Source organism: Salmo trutta, chromosome 4, assembly GCF_901001165.1.
Source record: "Salmo trutta chromosome 4, fSalTru1.1, whole genome shotgun sequence".
NCBI lineage: Eukaryota > Metazoa > Chordata > Actinopteri > Salmoniformes > Salmonidae > Salmo > Salmo trutta.
Window position 1 is genome coordinate 73,021,809 of NC_042960.1, and position 24,268 is coordinate 73,046,076.

At 44.4% G+C, this 24,268-nt stretch overlaps 1 protein-coding gene across 1 annotated transcript in view; it reads right to left on the reverse strand.

Moving 5' to 3' along the window:
* Positions 1–1,205: 1,205 nt before the first annotated feature.
* Positions 1,206–24,268, reverse strand: part of LOC115193092 (anoctamin-2) — a gene marked incomplete at its 5' end in the record, with an annotated part of 123,495 nt that continues 100,432 nt past the window's right edge. Inside the window, 7 exons of the mRNA XM_029752074.1 lie at positions 1,206–2,275; positions 3,761–4,247; positions 16,756–16,861; positions 17,711–17,889; positions 18,360–18,412; positions 19,021–19,173; positions 19,311–19,465. Coding sequence (XP_029607934.1) covers positions 1,629–2,275; positions 3,761–4,247; positions 16,756–16,861; positions 17,711–17,889; positions 18,360–18,412; positions 19,021–19,173; positions 19,311–19,465 — 1,780 coding nt within the window. The remainder of the gene's footprint in view (positions 2,276–3,760; positions 4,248–16,755; positions 16,862–17,710; positions 17,890–18,359; positions 18,413–19,020; positions 19,174–19,310; positions 19,466–24,268) is intronic.

Sequence of the window (24,268 nt, forward strand, 5' to 3'; positions counted from 1 at the left end):
TTCCAAAACCCTAGTCTCTGATGAAACAGGCTAAATTACACACGTTGTTTGCTTTAGCTAACTAGCTACATACCAAATGAATCTGGATACCTTCACATATCTGAAAAAACATGATCAATTGATGTTTACTGATTGCTGTAAAACTCTGATGGAGCTAAATGGGGAAATCAGAAATGTGTAGTTCTGATTTCGCTCTTCAAGACATGATGATATTACAACCAAATAGTTAACATTTATTTAACAATCCGTTGAAAACAGCATATAGTTGTCAATGATTTTAGCGGAGCTGCGGTTCTCCTTGTCCCCCAGCAGCAAAATCGAATTATATTGTGACATTTTATTGATAACGAACTATTGTCTCAGAATCACCAAAACCTATTCTCCTTTATTCTCATTTATTCTGGTTTATTCTCCTTTATTCTCATTTATTCTCATTTGTTCTGGTTTATTCTCCTTTATTCTCATTTGTCCATTGTCCTAGGTTATTCTCTTTTATTATACTTTATTATACTTTAATCTCCTTTATCCTGGTTTAGTCTCCTTTATTCTCATTTAATGTACTTTATTCTCTTTTATTGTCATTTATCCTGGTTTATACTCCTCTATTCTTCTTTGTTCTGGTTTATTCTGCTTTATCCTGGTTTATTCTCCTTTATTCTCCTTTATCCTGGTTTATTCTCCTTTATTACCCTTTATTCTCATTTATCCTCCTTTATTCTCCTTTGTCCTGGTATATTCTCCTTTATCCTGGATTACTCTTTTATTCTCCTTTATCCTGGTTTATTCTCTTTTATTCTCCTTTATCCTGGTTTATTCTCCTTTATTACCCTTTATTCTCATTTATCCTCCTTTATTCTCCTTTGTCCTGGTATATTCTCCTTTATCCTGGATTACTCTTTTATTCATCTTTATCCTGGTTTATTCTCTTTTATTCTCCTTTATCCTGGTTTATTCTCCTTTATTACCCTTTATTCTCATTTATCCTCCTTTATTCTACTTTGTCCTGGTATATTCTCCTTTATCCTGGATTACTCTTTTATTCATCTTTATCTTGTTTTATTATCCTTTATTCTTTTTTGTCGTGGTTTATTTTCCTATATTGGCCACTTACCACAAACCCCCGAGGTGCCTTATTAGTATTATAAACTGGTTACCAACGTAATTAGAGCAGTAAAAATATATGTTTTGTCATACCCTTGGTATACGGTCTGATATACCACGGCTGTCAGCCAATCAGCATTCAGGGCTCGAACCACCCAGTTTATAATCTCCTTCATTCTCATTTATCCTGGTTTATTCTCCTTTATTCTCCTTTATTCTTATTTATCTTGGTATATTTTCCATTATTATCCTTTAATACATTTTATTATCCTTTATTCTCCTCTACTCTCTTTTATCCTGATTTATTCCACTTCATTCTCCTTTATAAACCCAGTGAATCGACCTGAGCTATTAACTGATGCGCTAGAAGAAGAACAGGTCCATTTGGTTCCTACAACCAAGTCAATGTTGCATCTGAGCTATCATATGAGATGGGTGGATGAAGACGGAGAGATGGACAGATCAATTTCTCTGATGATGAGACTCGGCTGTCCCTCTCTAATCCTCCCCCTCTATTTCCCCTCTCCTCACACCGGGGTGTCTTGTTTTAGTTCACTGGGGGATGGGGGGATACGGTCTTCCTGCCGGGTGAAGCTGGAAGAGTGGCTGGGTCTGGAGGAGCTCTCCTCAGCCTCGGGACCTCGCTGGCGGGCAGGCAGAGTGGAGCAGCGCCCCTTAGCCCTGGAGCCTCCTGGTTCTCTTCTGGGAGGCCCCTTCAGCATTAACAGTTCATTGTGAGACAGGGGCTTGGGAGGGGGTGGGAGGGGCTTGGGAGGGGCTGACTGAGGGGTGTTTGTAGGGGAAGGTGAGGGGACCAGAGGAGGTAGAGCTGGAAGGTGGAACTTTGTGAGGCTGGTTGAGTGGCTGGGTCGGGGCCGGCTGTGCCCTGGCTCAGGCCCTCTCTGTTTGGGAGGCAGGGTGGAGCAGCGGCCCTTGGTCCTGGAGTATGCTGAATCTATGAGGGGAGGGCCTCTGGAGAACAGCCTGCTGTCTGCAGCCTTCAGGCCTGCTGGGTGGGTCTTGGCCAGTGGAGTCTCGGGGGAGGCTGTGTCCTCTTCTGGGGCAGCTGGAGGGCTGTCTGGGCCTGGTGGCTCGTCCTCCTGCTCCAGTGGGGCTGCTCCAGAGACAGGCAGCTCCATGTCAGCTAGGCTCTGGCTCTGGGACGGCTCTGGGTCTGCAGCAAATCAAATCCATCTGGATTTAAGTTACACTGTACAACAACATAGACATATTAATACAAGTGAAGAGAAAAGTAAAGGATAGACTCTTAGGAAAAAAAGGTGTTATCAAGAATCTAAAAGGGTTCTTTGGCTGTCCCCATAAGAGAACCCTTTGAAGAACCCTTTTTGATTCCAGATAGAACCCCTTTTGGTTCCATGTTGAATCTTTTCTACAGAGGGTTCTACATGGAACCCAAAAGGATTCTACCTGGAACCAAAAAGGGCTCTGAATGGAAACAAAAAGGGTTATCCTATGGAGACAGCAGTAGAACCCTTTTGGAACCCTTTTTTTCTAAGAGCGTAGATTTTAAACCAATGAGTGTTTTAAGAAGATGAAACTAGAAAACATGCTCGTCGTAGGTACCTGACAGATACAGCAGGTAACTAGGGATTAGGGGTCAGGGGTTAGACACAGCAGGTAACTAGGGATTAGGGGTCAGGGTTTAGACACAGCAGGTAACTAGGGATTAGGGGTCAGGGTTTAGACACAGCAGGTAACTAGGGATTAGGGGTTAGTGTTATTACCTGACAGATACAGCAGGTAACTAGGGATTAGGGGTCAGGGTTTAGATACAGCAGGTAACTAGGGATTAGGGGTCAGGGGTTAGACACAGCAGGTAACTAGGGATTAGGGGTTAGTGTTATTACCTGACAGATACAGCAGGTAACTAGGGATTATGGGTTAGTGTTATTACCTGACAGACACAGCAGGTAACTAGGGATTAGGGGTCAGTGTTATTACCTGACAGATACAGCAGGTAACTAGGGATTAGGGGTCAGGGGTTAGTGTTATTACCTGACAGATACAGCAGGTAACTAGGGATTATGGGTTAGTGTTATTACCTGACAGACACAGCAGGTAACTAGGGATTAGGGGTCAGTGTTATTACCTGACAGATACAGCAGGTAACTAGGGATTAGGGGTCAGGGGTTAGTGTTATTACCTGACAGATACAGCAGGTAACTAGGGATTATGGGTTAGTGTTATTACCTGACAGACACAGCAGGTAACTAGGGATTAGGGTTTAGTGTTATTACCTGACAGATACAGCAGGTAACTAGGGATTAGGGGTTAGTGTTATTACCTGACAGACGCAGCAGGTAACTAGGGATTAGGGGTCAGGGGTTAGACACAGCAAATAACTAGGGATTAGGGGTCAGGGTTTAGATACAGCAGGTAACTAGGGATTATGGGTTAGTGTTATTACCTGACAGATACAGCGGGTAACTAGGGATTAGGGGTCAAGGGTTAGTGTTATTACCTGACAGATACAGCAGGTAACTAGGGATTAGGGGTCAGGGTTTAGACACAGCAGATAACTAGGGATTAGGGGTCAGGGTTTAGATACAGCAGGTAACAAGGGATTAGGGGTCAGGGTTTAGTGTTATTACCTGACAGATACAGCAGGTAACTAGGGATTAGGGGTTAGTGTTATTACCTGACAGATACAGCTGGTCCATAACAGAGTCCAGATCCACAATGGAGACTTCCTCCTGGTCTGGCCCTTCTCCTCCTCTGTCTCCTTCTCCTCCTTCTCCCACTCCTTCGCTCTGATCTTCTGACTCTTCTTCTTTCCCCTCTTCTCCTCTCCCATCTTTTCCCCCTCCTTCTTCTCCTCCTTCTGCTGGGTCAGTGCTATCTGGGTTGTCCAGGGTTTGTCCTGATCTGTCCACCTTCTCCTCCTCTGCCCCCTCTTCTCCCACTGACCCCTCCACCACGATGTCAATATGTGAGTGTGTGTTATGTGTTTGTGCAGGTTGTTCTGTGGGGGAGTGATGTGGAAGTCTGGAGCGTACGGCCTCCTGTTCATCCTGAACAAGGAACTCCATCAGCAACATGTTCTCTTTCCTGACCTGTTCTCTAAGAGAACGGGGAACGTCAGGGATCAACCAGGCCACCAGCATGCTCAGGAACATCGCCAGGTTCTACAACAGAAAGGGTCTACATTAGATCCATTACCATAGGTTCTACATGAAATACAACAGGAAGGGTCTTCATTAGATACAACAGGTTCTACATTAGATACAGCAGGTTCTACATTAGATCCATCAGGTTCTATATTAGATCAACAGGTTCTACATTAGATCCAACAGGTTCTACATTAGATCCAACAGGTTCTATATTAGATACAGCAGGTTCTACATTCGATTTAACAGGTTCTACATTAGAAACAACAGGTTCTACATTAGATCCAACAGGTTCTACATTAGATACAATAGAAAGGTTCTACATTAGATACAACAGGTTCTACATTAGATCCATCAGGTTCTACATTAGATATAACAGGTTCTACATTAGATACAACATAAAGGTTCTACATGAAATACAACAGAAAGGTTCTACATTAGATCCAACAGGTTCAACATTAGATACAACAGGTTCTATATTAGATACAACAGGTTCTATATTAGATACAACAGGTTCTACATTAGATACAACAAAGGTTCTACATTAGATACAACAAAGGGTCTACATTAGATACAACAGGTTCTACATTAGATCCAACAGGTTCTACATTAGATACAACAAAGGTTCTACATTAGGTTCTACATTAGATACAACAGGTTCAACCTGAAAGGTTCTACATTAGATACAACAAAAATCATCTGAAAGGTTCTACATTAGATATAACAGGTTTTTCAACAGAAAGGTTCTACATTAGATGCAAATAAAAAATCATCTGAAAGGTTCTACATTAGATACAACAGGTTTTTCAACAGAAAGGTTCTACATTAGATACAACAGGTTTTTCAACAGAAATGTGTAAGGTTCTGCTTTTCTTTTCTTAGTCAACCTTGTTCTGTTTCTTTTTGTTCTTGAACATAGCCCTGTTTCTTTGTGTTCTGTTCTGGAACATAGCCCTGTTTCTTTGTGTTCTGGAACATAGCCCTGTTTCTTTGTGTTCTGGAACATAGCCCTGTTTCTTTGTGTTCTGGAACATAGCCCTGTTTCTTTGTGTTCTGGAACATAGCCCTGTTTCTTTGTGTTCTGGAACACAGCCCTGTTTCTTTGTGTTCTGGAACATAGCCCTGTTTCTTTGTGTTCTGGAACATAGCCCTGTTTCTTTGTGTTCTGGAACATAGCCCTGTTTCTTTGTGTTCTGGAACGTAGCCCTGTTTCTTTGTGTTCTGGAACATAGCCCTGTTTCTTTGTGTTCTGGAACATAGCCCTGTTTCTTTGTGTTCTGGAACATAGCCCTGTTTCTTTGTGTTCTGGAACATTGTCCTGTGTTCGTTTCTCACCTGGTCTCATCAGCTCCCTATTTAGTTCAGTTCTTTCTGTTTGTATGGTTGTGAGGTATTGTTTGTTTGACTGCCTGCCTGTGTTTGACCATTGCCTGGCTGTGTTTGACCATTGCCTGCCTGTGTTTGACCATTGCCTGCCTGTGTTTGACCATTGCCTGCCTGTGACCACAATTCCTGCCTTCTGCTAAGGCTTAATAATATGCCGCGCTCTGAGAACCTTGTTCTCCCTGAGTATTGAATCTACACCTTTTTCTCCCTGAGTATTGAATCTACACCTTTTTCTCCCTGAGTAGTGAATCGACACCTTTTTCTCCCCGAGTAGTGAATCGACACCTTTTTCTCCCCGAGTAGTGAATCGACACCTTTTTCTCCCCGAGTAGTGAATCGACACCTTTTTCTCCCTGAGTAGTGAATCGACACCTTTTTCTCCCTGAGTAGTGAATCGACACCTTGTTCTCCCTGAGTATTCATTACAGAATACCTCACCTAAAAACGGAATGGATTCAGTGGAGCTACAGCGATGCCTAACCCAGCAAGAGGAGCGTATGGAGGAAATGTGCCATCTTCTCGGCCAGCCTATGCCTACTCCTTCGATCCCCATGGCCCTCCTTCATTCATATCCATGCCTGGAAAATATGACGGTTCACCTGGGAAATGTCAGGGACTTCTGATACAATGCAGCAAATACATTGAGCACAACCCCACTAACTTCTCCACCGACAACAGCAGGGTGGATTTTTGTTGTCTCTACTCCCAGGCAAAGCGCTGGATTGGGCCACCGCCATATGGACTGCCAACAGCACAGAACTCGGATCCGAGACCCATTTCCACACCCTCTTCAAAGAGGTATTCGATCACTCTCCCTCCGGTCGTCCTATAGGAGACCTCCTCATAGAACTTCAACAAGGACGCTATTCAGCTGCTGAGTATGCCCTCGAGTTCCACACCGTGGCCGCAGGGAGTGGATGGAATGAGGCTGCTTTCCTTACCGTCTACTGAAGAGGGCTCAACAGGGAACTTCAGGCGGAGCTGGCCTGTAGAGGTGACCTTCAGGATTTAAGTAAATACATTCGTATGTCCATCTCCATCGAGCACCTCATCACCGAAAAACTCTGCCACCCAGGAACGCAAAACATTCTCTTTCCATGATTTCGTCATACCGTCTGAGTCTTCCAGAGCCCATGCAGTTGGGCCATGCTCCTCTCTCGTGTATTGAACGTCAAAAGTGGATCCAAGAAAGGCTCTGCCTATACTGTGGAGGGAAAGATCATCTACTCAACCATTGCCCTGTTTGCCCCACCAACAGAGGGATGAGAAGGGTCCCCCCACTGCCAGGCAGGTAGGCTTAGTGGAGTCTGCCACTAGCACAGTCAGCGTAGTCAGCTCAGCTTTCCCCATTGAGACCGTGTCTGTGCCTCGATCTAGGTTGGGCAAAATTAAAAATGGCGGTGTTCGCTTTAGTAATCTCTAGTATAAAGACCTCCTCCATTCCTGCCATTATTGAAAGAGATTGTGATACTTCACATCTCAAAATTGGGTTACTTAATGTTAGATCCCTCACTTCCAAGGCAGTTATAGTCAATGAACTAATCACTGATCATAATCTTGATGTGATTGGCCTGACTGAAACATGGCTTAAGCCTGATGAATTTACTGTGTTAAATGAGGCCTCACCCCCTGGTTACACTAGTGACCATACCTCCCGTGCATCCGGCAAAGGTGGAGGTGTTGCTAACATTTCCGATAGAAAATTTCAATTTACAAAAAAAAAACAATGACGTTTTCGTCTTTTGAGCTTCTAGTCATGAAATCTATGCAGCCTACTCAATCACTTTTTATAGCTACTGTTTACAGGCCTCCTGGGCCATATGAAGGGTTCCTCACTGAGTTCCCTGAATTCCTATCGGATCTTGTAGTCATAGCAGATAATATTCTAATTTTTGGTGACTTTAACCTCTCTAGGGCAGGTGGCACCAAATCGTCCCACCTACGTAACAGCCAGTTGAATCCTGTGGCGCGATTTTCAAATACCTTAGAAATGCTATTACTTTAATTTCTCAAACATATGACTATTTTACAGCTATTTAAAGACAAGACTCTCGTTAATCTAACCACACTGTCCGATTTCAAAAAGGCTTTACAACGAAAGCAAAACATTAGATTATGTCAGCAGAGTACCCAGCCAGAAATAATCAGACACCTATTTTTCAAGCTAGCATAAAATGTCACAAAAACCCAGAAGACAGCTAAATGCAGCACTAACCTTTGATGATCTTCATCAGATGACACACCTAGGACATTATGTTATACAATACATGCATGTTTTGTTCAATCAAGTTCATATTTATATCAAAAACCAGCTTTTTACATTAGCATGTGACGTTCAGAACTAGCATACCCCCCGCAAACTTCTGGCGAATTTACTAACAATTTACTAAATTACTCACGATAAACGTTCACAAAAAGCATAACAATTTTTTAAAGAATTATAGATACAGAACTCCTCTATGCACTCGATATGTCCGATTTTAAAATAGCTTTTCGGTGAAAGCACATTTTGCAATATTCTAAGTAGATAGCCCGGCATCACAGGGCTAGCTATTTAGACACCCAGCAAGTTTAGCCTTCACCAAACTCCGATTTACTATTAGAAAAGTTTGATTACCTTTCCTGTTCTTCGTCAGAATGCACTCCCAGGACTTCTACTTCAATAACAAATGTTGGTTTGGTCCAAAATAATCCATAGTTATGTTCCAACAGCGGCGTTTTGTTCGTGCGTTCAAGACAATATCCGAATGGTAAATAAGGGTCACGCGCACGGCGCATTTCGTGACAAAAGATTTCTAAATATTTCATTACCGTACTTCGAAGCATGTCAACCGCTGTTTAAAATCATTTTTTATGCCATTTTTCTCGTAAAAAAGCGATAATATTCCGACCGGGAATCTGCAATTAGGTAAACAGCCGAAAGAAAATACAGCACAGAGTCGACTCGGGCACGCGCCTAATTCCTTTGTCCTCTGATCGGCCACTTGGCAAAGGCGATAATGTGTTTCAGCCTGGGGCTGCCTTGATATCGTTTAGCTTTTTCCCGGGCTCTGAGAGCCTATGGGAGCTGTAGGAAGTGTCACGTTACAGCTAAGATCCTCACTCTTCAATAAACAGAGACAAGAAGAACGACTACTTGTCAGACAGGCAACTTCCTGCATGAAATCTTCTCAGGTTTTTGCCTGCCATATGAGTTCTGTTATACTCACAGACACCATTCAAACAGTTTTAGAAACTTTAGGGTGTTTTCTATCCAAAGCCAATAATTATATGCATATTCTAGTTACTGGGCAGGAGTAGTAACCAGATTAAATCGGGTACGTTTTTTATCCGGCCGTGTAAATACTGCCCCCTAGCCCTAACAGGTTTTAACATTCACATGGAAAAGTCCACAGACCCACTCCAAAAGGCTTTCGGAGCCATCATCGACTCAGTGGGTTTTGTCCAACATGTCTCTGGACCTACTCACTGCCACAGTCATACTCTGGACCTAGTTTTGTCCCATGGAATAAATGTTGTGGATCTTAATGTTTTTCCTCATAATCCTGGATTATCAGACCACCATTTTATGGCGTTTAAAATTGCAACAAATAATCTGCTCAGACCCCAACCAAGGAGCATTAAAAGTCGTGCTATAAATTCTCAGACAACCCAAAGATTCCTTGATGCCCTTCCAGACTCCCTCTGCCTACCCAAGGACGTCAGAGGACAAAAATCAGTTAACCACCTAACCGAGGAACTCAATTTAACCTTGCGCAATACCCTAGATGCAGTTGCACCCCTAAAAATTAAAAACATCTGTCATAAGAAACTGCTCCCTGGTATACAGAAAATACACGAGCTCTGAAGCAAGATTCCAGAAAATTGGAACGGAAATGGCGCCACACCAAACTGGAAGTCTTCCGACTAGCTTGGAAAGACAGTACCGTGCAGTATCAAAGAGCCCTCACTGCTGCTCGATCATCCTATTTTTCCAACTTAATTGAGGAAAATAAGAACAATCCAAAATTTCTTTTTGATACTGTCGCAAAGCTAACTAAAAAGCAGCATTCGCAAATGGAGGATGGCTTTCACTTCAGCAGTAATACATTTATGAACTTCTTTGAGGAAAAGATCATGATCATTAGAAAGCCAATTACGGACTCCTCTTTAAATCTGGGTATTCCTCCAAAGCTCCATTGTCCTGAGTCTGCACAACTCTGCCAGGACCTAGGATCAAGGGAGATACTAAAGTGTTTTAGTACTATATCTCTTGACACAATGATGAAAATAATCATGGCCTCCAAACCCTCAAGCTGCATACTGGACTCTATTCCAACTAAACTACTGAAAGAGCTGCTTCCTGTGCTTGGCCCTCCTATGTTGAACATAATAAACGGCTCTCTATCCACCGGATGTGTACCAAGCTCACTAAAAGTGGCAGTAATAAAGCCTCTCTTGAAAAAGCCGAATCTTGACCCAGAAATTATAAAAAACTATCGGCCTATATCGAATCTTCCATTCCTCTCAAAATGTTTTGAAAAAGCTGTTGCACAGCAACTCACTGCCTTCCTGAAGACAAACAATGTATACGAAACGCTTCAGTCTGGTTTTAGACCCCATCATAGCACTGAGACTGCACTTGTGAAGGTGGTAAATGACCTTTTAATGACGTCAGACCGAGGCTCTGCCTCTGTCCTCGTGGTCCTAGATCTTAGTGCCGCTTTTGATACCATCGATCACCACATTCTTTTGGAGAGATTGGAAACCCAAATTGGTCTACATGGACAAGTTCTGGCCTGGTTTAGATCTTATCTGTCGGAAAGATATCAGTTTGTCTCTGTGAATGGTTTGTCCTCTGACAAATCAATTGTACATTTCGGTGTTCCTCAAGGTTCCGTTTTAGGACCACTATTGTTTTCACTATATATTTTACCTCTTGGGGATGTCATTCGAAAACATAATGTTAAATTTCACTGCTATGCGGACGACACACAGCTGTACATTTCAATGAAACATGGTGAAGCCCCAAAATTGCCCTCGCTAGAAGCCTGTGTTTCAGAAATAAGGAAGTGGATGGCTGCAAACTTTCTACTTTTAAACTCGGACAAAACAGAGATGCTTGTTCTAGGTCCCAAGAAACAAAGAGATCTTCTGTTGAATCTGACAATTAATCTGGATGGTTGTACAGTCGTCTCAAATAAAACTGTGAAGGACCTCGGCGTTACTCTGGACCCTGATCTCTCTTTTGAAGAACATATCAAGACTGTTTCAAGGACAGCTTTTTTCCATCTACGTAACATTGCAAAAATCAGAAACTTTCTGTCCAAAAATTACGCAGAAAAATGTATCCATGCTTTTGTTACTTCTAGGCTGGACTACTGCAATGCTCTACTCTCCGGCTACCCGCATAAAGCACTAAACAAACTTCAGTTAGTGCTAAATACGGCTGCTAGAATCCTGACTAGAACCAAAAAATGTGATCATATTACTCCAGTGCTAGCCTCCCTACACTGGCTTCCTGTTAAGGCAAGGGCTGATTTCAAGGTTTTAATGCTAAACAACAAAGCATTACATGGGCTTGCTCCTACCTATCTTTCCGATTTGGTCCTGCCGTACATACCTACACGTACGCTACGGTCACAAGACCGTAAGACCTCCTAATTGTCCCTAGAATTTCTAAGCATACGGCTGGAGGTAGGGCTTTCTCCTATAGAGCTCAATTTTTATGGAATGGTCTGCCTACCCATGTGAGAGACGCAGACTGAGTCTCAACCTTTAACCTCTTATGGCTAGGGGGCAGTATTTTCACGGCTGGATAAAAAACGTACCCGATTTAATCTGATTATTAGTCCTGCCCAGAAACTAGAATATGCATATAATTATTAGCTTTGGAGAGAAAACACTCCAAAGTTTCTAAAACTGTTTGAATGGTGTCTGTGAGTATAACAGAACTCCTATGGCAGGCAAACACCTGAGAAGGTTCTGTTCAGCAAGTACCCTGTCTGAACATTTCTTGCCCTTGTTGATTCTCTCTATCTTTTACAAGGGATCTCTGCTGTTACGTGACACTTCCCATGGCTCCAATGGGGTCTCAGAGCCCGGGAAAAACAGGAATGACGTAATTCAAAGCCCTGGCTGAAACAAAGGAGAGCAAAAGCTAAGTGGTCTCTCAGTGGAGTAAGCCTTACGCTCGCGACCTGCCCCGCCCCCGTCTTTCGGTTTTTCCCTCAGTATACAGACATGCAGATTCCCGGTCGGAATATTATCGCTTTTCTACGAGATAAATTGCATAAAAATTGGTTTTAAACAGCGGTTGACATGCTTCGAAGTACGGTAATGGAATATTTAGAAATTCTTTGTCACTTTCTGCGCCATGCTCGTGACCGTGATTTAGCGTTGGGATAGTGTCTAGAACGCATGAACAAAACGCCGCTGTTGGAACATAACGATGGATTATTTGGGACCAAACCTACATTTGTTATTGAAGTAGAAGTCGTGGGAGTGCATTCTGACGAAGAACAGGAAAGGTAAGAACATTTTTCTTATAGGAAATGTGATTTTGGTGAAGGCTAAACTGGGTGGGTGTCTAAATAGCTAGCCCGTGATGGCTGGGCTATGTACTTAGCTTTTCGGATGAAGCACATTTTGCAATATTCTATTTTAAAATCGGACATATCGAGTGCATAGAGGAGTTCTGTATCTATAATTCTTAAAATAATTGTTATGCTTTTTGTGAACGTTTATCGTGAATAATTTAGTAAAATCACCGGAAGTGTTCGGTGGGAATGCTAGTTCTGAACGTCACATGCTAATGTAAAAAGCTGTTTTTTGATATAAATATGAACTTGATTGAACAGACATGCATGTATTGTATAACATAATGTCCTAGGTGTGTCATCTGATGAAGATCGTAAAAGGTTAGTGCTGCATTTAGCTGTGGTTTGGGTTTATGTGACATTAAATGCTAGCTTGAAAAATGGGTGTCTGATTATTTCTGGCTGGGTACTCTGCTGACATAATCTAATGTTTTGCTTTCGCTGTAAAGCCTTTTTGAAATCGGACAGTGTGGTTAGATAAAGGAGAGTCTTGTCTTTAAATAGCTGTAAAATAGTCATATGTTTGAAAAGTGGAAGTTTTCGGATTTTAGAGGAGTTTGTATTTCGCGCCCCGCCCATCATTGGATATTGGAGCAGACGTTCCGCTAGCGGAACGTGTAGATGTAAGAGGTTTTAAGTCTTTACTGAAGACTTATCTCTTCAGTGGGTCCTATGATTAAGTGTAGTCTGGCCCAGGAGTGTGAAGGTGAACGGAAAGGCTGGAGCAACGAACCGCCCTTGCTGTCTCTGCCTTGCCGGTTCCCCTCTTTCCACTGGGATTCTCTGCCTCTAACCCTATAACAGGGGCTGAGTCACTGGCTTACTGGTGTTCTTCCATGCCGTCCATGGGAGGGGTGCGTCACTTGAGTGGGTTGAGTCACTGACGTGGTCTTCCTGTCTGGGTTGGCGCCCCCCCCTTCGGTTGTGCCATGGCGGAGATCTTTGTGGGCTATACTCGGCCTTGTCTTAGGATGGTAAGTTGGTGGTTGTAGACATCCCTCTAGTGGTGTGGGGGCTGTGCTTTGGCAAAGTGGGTGGGGTTATATCCTGCCTGTTTGGCCAAGTCCGGGGGTATCATCGGATGGGGCCACAGTGTCTTCTGATCCCTCCTGTCTCAGCCTCCAGTATTTATGCTGCAGTAGTTTATGTGTCAGGGGGCTAGGGTCAGTCTGTTACATCTGGAGTATTTCTCTTGTCTTATCCGGTGTCCTGTGTGAATTTTAATATGCTCTCTCTAATTCTCTCTTTCTCTCTTTCTTTCTTTCTCTCGGAGGACCTGAGCCCTAGGACCATGCCTCAGGACTACCTGGCATGATGACTCCTTGCTGTCCCCAGTCCACCTGGCCATGCTGCTGCTCCAGTTTCAACTGTTCTGCCTGCGGCTATGGAAACCTGACCTGTTCACCGGACGTGCTTGTTGCACCCTCGACAACTACTATGATTATTATTATTTGACCATGCTGGTCATTTATGAACATTTTAACATCTTGACCATGTTCTGTTATAATATCCACCCGGCACAGCCAGAAGAGGAGGCCACCCGTCATAGCCTGGTTCCTCTCTAGGTTTCTTCCTAGGTTTTTGGCCTTTCTAGGGAGTTTTTCCTAGAGAGTTTTTCCTAGCCACCGTGCTTCTTTCACATGCATTGCTTGCTGTTTGGGGTTTTAGGCTGGGTTTCTGTACAGCACTTTGAGATTTCAGCTGATGCACGAAGGGCTATATAAATACATTTGATTTGATTTGATTTCTAAATATCTCCCAGAACTAATTCTCCGTCCCAGTATTGATAACTGTGAAGGGGGTTACCAAGTACGTAGAGGGCTTGATAGATTCCGGAGCAGCAGGTCATTTTATCGATCACCAGCTAGTTCAAGAGCTTGACATTGATCTAACACCTGTCACCCCTCCTTTAATGATTAACACCCTGGACACAGAGCGTACCCTCCAGATTGGAGTCTTCCACACCGAAACCATTCAACTCATGGAACTCTCATCCCCCAAACAGCCACTCATCCTCAGACACCCCTGGCTTTGTTGTCATGACTGTGCCATCTCGTGGCAACAAGGTGAACTACTGTCCTGGTCTTCTACATGCTTCTCCAGTTGTCTCAGCCTACCCTGCAGAGCCACCACCATTGAGGAATCTGCCTTGGCAGTGCCACCCACCATACCATCTGAATATGCCCAGTACAGCAATGTCTTCAGCAAAGTCAAGGCCTCCACTCTGCCACCACATCTTCCAGGAGACTGTGCTATTGACTTACTCCCTGGAGTGTCCCCACCAAAGGGCCGTGTTTACCCCCTTTCTATCCCGGAAAATGAGGCAATGGAGAACTACATTGACAAATCACTCAAATGGTTTAATTCGTCCTTCTTCCCCGGCTACGTCCAGCTTCTTCTTCGTTGGAAAAAAGGACGATGGTCTCCGTCCATGTATTGATTATTGTTCCCTGAATGACGTCACGGTCAAGAACCGTTTCCCTCTTCCTCTGATCCCAGCGACCCTTGAACAAGTGGGCTGCGCCAACATCTATACTAAACTCGACCTGCGAAGTGCCCATAACCTTGTCCGTATACGTGAAGGCGACGAATGGAAGATGGCTTTTATCACCGCGAGGACACTGCGAATACCTGGTCATGCCCTACCGCCTTACGAACGCCCCTGCCGTCTTCCAATCCTTTATGAACAAAGTTTTCCAGGATATGATCAACCGCTTTCACATCGTCTACATTGATGACATCCTGATTTACTCCCTGAAGGAACACATACAGCATGTGCAAAAGGTTCACATGCTTCCATTTTCATGTTACTTACATAAAAAAAACGTAAAAGCTGATGCTCTCTCCCTCCAGTTTGACCTTCCGACCAGTAACTCAGACCCTACACCCATTCTTCCTTCCTCTTGCATTATGGTACCGGTACAGAGGGAGGTTCACTCTGCCATACCAGAAGCCCTGACCTCAGACCCGGCTCCTCTTGAGACACCAGCTGGGAAGAGTTACGTACCAGCAGCTGTTAGACCCCAACTGATGCAATGGTGTCACACGTCCTTGGGGTCAGGACAACCGGGCATTACATGAACCACCGAACTTCTAGCCCGGAAGTTCTGGTGGTCCTCACTGGCATCCGACGTAAGGGGTTACGTACTCTCTTGTCCAGTCTGCGCCCAAACCAAAAGCCCTCGTCATCTCCCTTCCAGTAAGCTTCAACCTTTGCCAATCCCTCACAGACCCTGGTCCCACATAGCTGTTGACTTCATCACAGACCTTCCTGAAACCTCTGGTAACACCACCATCCTTGTCATAGTAGACCATTTAAAAAAAATGTGTCTGGTTCCTCTTCCTCGTCTACCTAACGCCATGGAATTGGCAGAGTGTATGTTCCAGCAGGTGTTCCGTCTGTATGGGATTCCGGAGGAAATCGTCTCTGACCACGGGCCTCAGTTTGTGTCCTGGGTGTGGCGAGCCTTCTGCGACTGGGTGTCACTCTCAGCCTCTCCTCCGGGTACCACCCCCAGACCAACGGGCAGACGGATCACCTGAACCAAGTAATAGGGAAGTACACCACCAATATTCTGCCTTTCCACATGACTGGAGTCGGCATATGGCCTGGCTCGAATACGCTCAGAACGCACTCATCCTTCTGCCTTACTCCATTTCAGTGTGTCCTTGGTTACCAACCCCCCTTGTTTCCCTGGGAGGCGGAGCCTGGTACTGTCCCATCTGTCGACGACTGGTTTCGGCGTAGTAAGTGGGTATGGGAGACCGCTCACCAGCATCTGCAGGAAGCCTCTAATACCCAGAAATGGTTTGCCGGCAGACCCCGCCAACCTACGCCAACCTACGCCACTCTTTCACCCCAGACAGCATGTGTGGCTCTCTACCAGAGACATCCGGCTCCGCCTCCCATCAAAAAGTTCTGTCCTCACTTCATTGGTGCCTCCAAGATAACCCATCGCATCAACCCTGTCACGTACTGCCTCCAGTTACCCCGTCAGTATAAAATCACCTCGTCTTTCCATGTGTCTCTGCTAAAACTGGTCACCTACAGTCCTCTTCATCCTCCAGTCTCTACCCGCAGTGCGCCTCCACCGTTGGACGTTGGGGGGGTACTGTAAGGTTCTGCTTTTCTTTTCGTAGTCAACCTTGTGCTCTTTGTCTTTGTGTTCTTGAACGTAGTCTTTCATTTATGTTCATTGATTTCACCTGTGTTCGTTTCTCATCAGCTCCCTACTTAGTTCAGTTCTTTCTGTTTGTATGGTTGTGCTGTATTGTTTGACTACCTGCCTGTGTTTGACCATTGCCTGACTGTGAACACAATTCCTGCCTTCTGCGAAGGCTTAATAAACATCCTCCACGCTCTGTGTGTGAATCTACACCTTTTTCTCCATGAGTATTTATTACAAAAGGTTCTACATTAGATACAACATATATAGCCCCCTTCACCACTTTCAGGTTACAGGCTTTGGATTGATGATGAAGTCAAGGATTGGGGTCAGAAGACAGGGCTGGATTGATACTGAGGTCAGGGGTTAGGGTCAGGGGTTAGGAGTGGTCTATACCTGAAAGAAGATGACAAAGGCCAATCGAGCTGCCAGGACAGACCAGTACTGTTTAGAGAAGGAGTATGGCTGAGCTCCCCATGGTGGATCCCTGTAGTCTTTATATCTGAGGGACAGAGGTCAGAGTTAGAGGTTAGAAGGAGTATGGCTGAGCTCCCCATGGTGGATCCCTGTAGTCTTTATATCTGAGGGACAGAGGTCAGGGTTAGAGGTTAGAAGGAGTATGGCTGAGCTCCCCATGGTGGATCCCTGTAGTCTTTATATCTGAGGGACAGGGGTCAGAGTTAGAGGTTAGAAGGAGTATGGCTGAGCTCCCCATGGTGGATCCCTGTAGTCTTTATATCTGAGGGACAGAGGTCAGAGTTAGAGGTTAGAAGGAGTATGGCTGAGCTCCCCATGGTGGATCCCTGTAGTCTTTATATCTGAGGGACAGAGGTCAGGGTTAGAGGTTAGAAGGAGTATGGCTGAGCTCCCCATGGTGGATCCCTGTAGTCTTTATATCTGAGGGACAGAGGTCAGAGTTAGAGGTTAGAAGGAGTATGGCTGAGCTCCCCATGGTGGATCCCTGTAGTCTTTATATCTGAGGGACAGGGGTCAGGATTAGAGGTTAGAAGGAGTATGGCTGAGCTCCCCATGGTGGATCCCTGTAGTCTTGATATCTGAGGGACAGGGGTCAGGGTTAGAGGTTAGAAGGAGTATGGCTGAGTTCCCCATGGTGGATCCCTGTAGTCTTTATATCTGAGGGACAGGGGTCAGGGTTAGAGGTTAGAAGGAGTATGGCTGAGCTCCCCATGGTGGATCCCTGTAGTCTTTATATCTGAGGGACAGGGGTCAGGGTTAGAGGTTAGAAGGAGTATGGCTGAGCTCCCCATGGTGGATCCCTGTAGTCTTTATATCTGATAGACAGAGACATTAGAGGTCAAGGTTAGAGAACAGCATTAGAGGTTATGTTTACCTGCATATGGTGACTCCAGTAAATAGTGTAGAGGAGGGGGAGGAATCAGCCTCAAAGTTGGACACGTTAAAGTAGGACAGGGAGTGTTCTGTGAATCCATGCATGCTGCCAGTCTGACTGTACATGTACTGGTACACCGTCCGAGGAATGAAGTCAGAAGTGAACGAGATCACAAAGGCCTGAAGAAGAGAGCAACAAACAGACTGACAAGCTGAATACCAGGTCTCTTTCTCTCTCCCTCTCCCTCCCTCCCCCCTCTCTCTCCCTCCCTCCCTCCCTCTCCCTCCTCCTCTCCCTCTCCCTCTCCCTCCCCCTCTTTCTCGCTCCCTCTTTCTCTCTCCCTCTCCCTCCCTCCATCTCTCTCTCTCTCTCTCTCTCAATTCAAAGGGATTTATTGGCATGGGAAACATATAGTGACATTGCCAAAGCAAATAGAATAGACAATAAACAAGGGAAACATTAGTAAACATTACAATTACAAAAGTTTTAATAAGAAATAGACATTTCAAATCTCTCCGTCCCACACACACAAATTAAAGGATATCTCACCAAAATAACCAATTATTTACATATATAAACACACACACACACACACACACACACACACACACACACACACACACACACACACACACACACACAGACTTACATTTGTAATGACAGAAAACTTGCTGATTCCAATGAGAATGTTGAACCAAATTCCTGGAGACAGCACGTATGTATGTGACAGAGACAGAGAAGGAGAGGAGGAATGTGACAGAGACAGAGAAGGAGAGGAGGAATGTGACAGAGACAGAGAAGGAGAGGAGGAATGTGACAGAAGGAGTGGAGGAATGTGACAGAGAAAGAAGGAGTGGGGGAATGTGAGAAGGAGTGGAGGAATGTGACAGAGAGAGGAAGAATGTGACAGAAAGAGAAGTAACGCGACAGAGAAAGAGAAGGAATGTGACAGAGACAGAGAAGGAGAGGAGGAATGTGACATAAGAGAAAGAGAGGAAGAATGTGACAGAGACAGAGAAGGAGAGGAGGAATGTGACAGAAGGAGAGGAGGAATGTGACAGACAGAGAAGGAGAGGAGGTATGTGACATAGACAGAGAAGGAGAGGAGGTATGTGACATATAAGAGAAAGAGAGGAAGAATGTGACAGAGACAGAGAGAAGGAGAGGAAGAGTACAGTTCTTTAAGGATAGTCCAGAAAACTCATACAGAGATTGTGTTACGGTTTGAAGTTGTTCGATTGTGGTTCATGTGTGGTTACGTCATGGTTGTCTTGCAGTTGACTGTGAGGTGGTTGTGTTGTGGTCAGTACCTATGTCTTTGCGGCGCACAGCGTCTGGGCGACGGATCTCTGTGGTGAACTTGGCAGCGTCGAGGCGGATCTCGATCACGTTGTTGAGCAGAGCAAAGAGAGGAGCCAGAGGGAACGATGCCACGAAGATGGTGACAAACCCGTACTGGATTACTGCACACACACACGAATGCACACATGCCCAGACACACATACACATTGTTTGTTAATTGTTCACTTTCCATGTACACATTGGGCGTGTGTGTGTGTGTGTGTGTGTGCTCGCGCATGTGTGTGCGTGCTTGACTCACTCATCTCCATGTATTCCGGGCTAAGCCCCTCATAGGGATCCAGAGAGAAGTCTTTGTCCCACTGTTGCTTCGGCCTCTTCGTCTCCTCCTCATCATCATCTTCCTCTCCTCCTTTATCCTTCTCCTTGTATGTTCTGTACATTTTTTTTAGCTTACTGCAGAGAGAGAGTGATAAAGACAGAGAGAGAAAGTGAGAGACAGAGAGAGACAGAGAGAGAGAGTGATAGAGACAGAGAGTGATAGACAGAGAGAGAGAGAAAGTGAGTGAGAGAGAGACAGAGACAGAGAGACAGAGTGAAAGACAGAGAGAGAGTGATAGAGTGAGAGACAGAGAGAGAGAGACAGAGAGAGAGACAGAGAGAGAGAAAGTGATAGACAGAGAGAGTGAGAGAGAAAGTGAGTGAGAGAGAGACAGAGAGAGAGTGATAGAGAGTGAGAGACAGAGAGAGAGAGAGAGCGACAGAGAGAGAGTGAGAGACAGAGAGAGAGAGTGAGTGAGAGACAGGGAGAGAGAGAGAGCGATAGAGACAGAGAGAGAGTGATAGAGACACAGAGAGAGTGATAGAGACAGAGAGAGAGTGATAGAGACAGAGAGAGAAATTCAGTTAGTTATACAGTGCAGTAGACATTACAGTGCATTCGGACAGTACTCAGACCATGACTTTTTGTTACGTTACAGCCTCATTCTAAAATTGATTAAATTGTTTTAATTTACACACAATACCCCATAATGACATAGAAAAAACAGGTTTTTAGAAATGTTTGCAAATGTATTTTTCTTTTAATGAAATATCACATTTACATAAGTATTCAGACCCTTTACTCAGTACTTTGTTGTTGCACCTCTGGCAGCGATTATGGCCTCGAGTCTTCTTGGGTATGACACTACAAGCTTGGCACACCTGTATTTGGGGAGTTTCTCCCATTCTTCTCTGCAGATCCTCTCAAGCGATGTCAGGTTAGATGGGGAGCGTCGTTGCACAGTTATCCAGAGATGTTCAATTAGGTTCAAGTCCAGGCTCTGGGTGGGCCACTCAAGGACATTCAGAGACCCCTGCGTTGCCTTGGCTGTGTGCCGAGGGTCGTTTTCGAGTTGAAAGATGAACCTTCGGCCCAGTCTGAGGTCCTGAGCGCTCTGAAGCAGGTTTTCATCAAGGATCACTCTGTACTTTTCTCTGTTCATCTTTCCCTCGATCCTGACTAGTCTCCCAGTCCCTGCCGCTGAAAACATCCCCACAGCATGATGTTGCCACCACCATGCTTCACCTTAGGGATGATGCCAGGTTTCCTCCAGGCGTGATGGTTGGCATTCAGGCCAAAGAGTCTTCGTTTCATCAGTCCAAAGAATCTTGTTTCTCATTTCTCTGCAGAAATGTTTTGGTACCATTCCCCAGATCTGTGCCTCGACTCCTTCCTGTCTCGGAGCTCTATGGACAATTCCTTTGACCTCATTGCTTGGTTTTTGCTCTAACATGCACTGTCAACTCTGATACCTTATATAGACAGGTGTGTGCCTTTCCAAATCATGTCCAATCAATTGAATTGACCACAGGTGGACTCCTATGAAGTTGTAGAAACATCTCAAGGATGATCAATGGAAACAGGATGCACCTGAGCTCAATTTCGAGTTTCATAGCAAAGGGTCTGAATACTTATGTAAATAATGTATTTCTGTTTTGTCATTATGGGGTATTGTGTGTAGATTAATGAGGAAAAAATATAATTTATTCAATTTTAGAATAAGGCTGGAAGGTAACAAAATCTGGAATAATGGGAAGGGGTCTGAATACTTTCCGAATGCACTGTATCTGTCACGTCCTGACCAGTAAAAGGGGTTATTTGTTATTGTAGTTTGGTCAGGGCGTGGCAGGGGGTGTTTGTTTTGTGTGTTTTTTTATTTTTTGGTTCTAGAGGATTTTGGTTCTAGTTTTCTATTTCTATGTTTCTTTTTCTATGTGTGGCCAAGTATAGCTTCCAATCAGAGGCAGGTGTCTTTCGTTGTCTCTGATTGGAAGCCATACGTAGGCAGCCTGTTTTTCCCTGTGTTTTTGTGGGTGGTTGATTTCTGCATAGTCTGTGTACCTTGCAGAACTGTTGTTTGTCGGTTCATTGTTTTCGTTTAAGTGTTCACTTTATTAAGTAATTAAAGAAGATGAGCAGTATACCTGCTGCGTTTTGGTCCCCCTTCATTGACACTTGTGACAGTATATATATATATATTTTTTTAGCTGTAAGCTGTATTTACTTAGGGTTAGGGTTATGTATGTCTGTGTACTATTTAGATTCTGAAAACACATTTCAGGGTTGAACTAATAGCATGGTTGTTACCTACATAGGTATTAACAATATGAGCCAACTATCTACTAGCATTAAGATAGCTAACTCATATCTGTAATACATAGCTAATTGCTAATATTAAGATAGCTAACTCATATCTGTAATACATAGCTAATTGCTAATATTAAGATAGCTAACTCATATCTGTAAAACATAGCTAATTGCTAATATTAAGATAGCTAACTCATATCTGTAATACATAGCTAATTGCTAATATTAAGATAGCTAACTCATATCTGTAATACATAGCTAATTGCTAATATTAAGATAGCTAACTCATATCTGTAATACATAGCTAATTGCTAATATTAAGATAGCTATGTATTTACAGATATGAACTAGCTAATAACGAATTAAATCAAATTGTATTTGTCACTTGCGCCGAATAATGAAATGCTTACTTATAACCAAAAGTTTTAAGAAAAATAAGTGTTCAGAAAGTATTTGCTAAAATAATCGATAGTAAAAAAAAAATAAAATAAAAGAGACAAATAGAAAAATAACAAATAATTGAAGAGCAACAACAAAATAACAGTAACGAGGCTATAATAGATCAAATCAAATCAAATGTTATTTATCACATGTGCCGAATACAACAAGTGTAGACCGTGCAGTGAAGTGCTTAGTTACAAGCCCTTAACCAACAATGCAGTTTTAAGAAAAATAAATGTTTAGTAAAAAATAGATAAGTTAAAAATGAAAATAACAAATAGTTAAAGAGTAGCAATGAAATAACAGTATCGAGGCTATATACAGGGGGTACCGGTACAGAGTCAATGTGGAGGCTATATACAGGGGGTACCGGTACAGAGTCAATGTGTGGGGGCACCGGTCAGTCGAGGTAATTGAGGAAATATGTAGATGTAGGTAGAGTTAAAGTGATTATGCATAGATAATAACCAGAGAGTAGCAGCAGCTTAAAAGAGGAGGGGGGGTGATGCAAATAGTCTTATGGCTTGGGTGTTGAAGCTGTTAAGAAGCCTTTTGGACCTACACGCTTTGGCACCGCTTGCCGTGCGGTAGCAGAGAAAAGAGTCTATGACTAGGGTGTCTGGAGTCTTTGACAATTTTTAGGGCCTTCCTCTAACACCGCCTGGTGTAGAGGTCCTGGATGGCAGGCAGCTTTGCCCCAGTGATGTACTGGGCCGTACGCACTACCCTCTGTAGTGCCTTGCGGTTCGAGGCCGAGCAGTTGCCATACCAGGCAGTGATGCAACCAGTCAGGATGCTCTCGATGGTGCAGCTGTAGAACTTTTTGAGGATCTGAGGACCCATGCCAAATCTTTTCAGTCTTCTGAGGGGGAATAGGCTTTGCCGTGCCCTCTTCACGACTGTCTTGGCGTTTGGACGATGTTGGTTTGTTGGTGATGTGGACACCAAGGAAGTTGAAGCTCTCAACCTGCTCCACTACAGCCCCGTCGATAAGAATGGGGGCATGCTCGGTCCTCCTTCTCCTGTTGTCCACAATCATCTCCTTTGTCTTGATCACGTTGAGGGAGAGGGTGTTGTCCTGGCACCACACGGCCAGGTCTCTGACCTCCTCCCTATAGGCTGTCTCATCGCTGTCGGTGATCAGGCCTACCACTGTTGTGTTGTCAGCAAGCTTGATGGAGTTGTGCCTGGCCGTGCAGTCATGAGTGAACAGGGACTACAGGAGGGGACTGAGCATGCACCCCTGAGGGGCCCCCGTGTTGAGGATTAGTGTTGTGAATGTGTTGCTACCTATCCTTACCACCTGGGGGCGGCCCGTCAGGAAGTCCAGGATCCAGTTGCAGAGGGATGTGTTTAGTCTCAGGGTCCTTAGCTTAGTGATGAGCTTTGAGGGTACTATGGTGTTGAACGCTGAGCTATAGTCAATGAATAGCATTCTCACGTAAGTGTTCCTTTTGTCCAGGTGGGAAAGGGCAGTGTGGAGTGCAATAGAGATTGCATCATCTGTGGATCTGTTGGGGCGGTATGCAAATTGGAGTGGTTCTAAGGTTTCTGGGATAATGGTGTTGGTGTGAGCCATGACCAGCGTTTCAAAGCATTTCATGGCTACAGACGTGAGTGCTAAGGTTGGTAGTCATTTAGGCAGGTTACCTTAGTGTTCTTGGGCACAGGGACTAGGTTGGTAGTCATTTAGGCAGGTTACCTTAGTGTTCTTGGGCACAGGGACATGTTGGTATTACAGACTCGGACAGGGAGAGTTTGAAAATGTCAGTGAAGACACTTGCCAGTTGGTCAGCGCATGCTCGCGGTACACGTCCTGGTAATCCATCTGGCCCTGCGGCCTTGTGAATGTTGACCTGTTTAAAGGGCTTAGTCACATCGGCTGTGGAGAGCGTGATCACACAGTCATCCGGAACAGCTGACGCTCTCATGCATGTTTCAGTGGTACTTGCCTCGAAGCGAGCATATAAGTTATTTAGCTTGTCTGGTAGGCTCGTGTCACTGGGCAGCTCTCGGCTGTGCTTGCCTTTGTATTCTGTAACAGTTTGCAAGCCCTGCCACATCCGACGAGCGTCAGAGCCGGGTATAGTACGATTCAATCAAAGTCCTGTATTGAAGCTTTGCCTGTTTGATGGTTCGTCGGGGGGCATAACGGGATTTCTTAAAAGCTTTTGGGTTAGAGTCCTGCT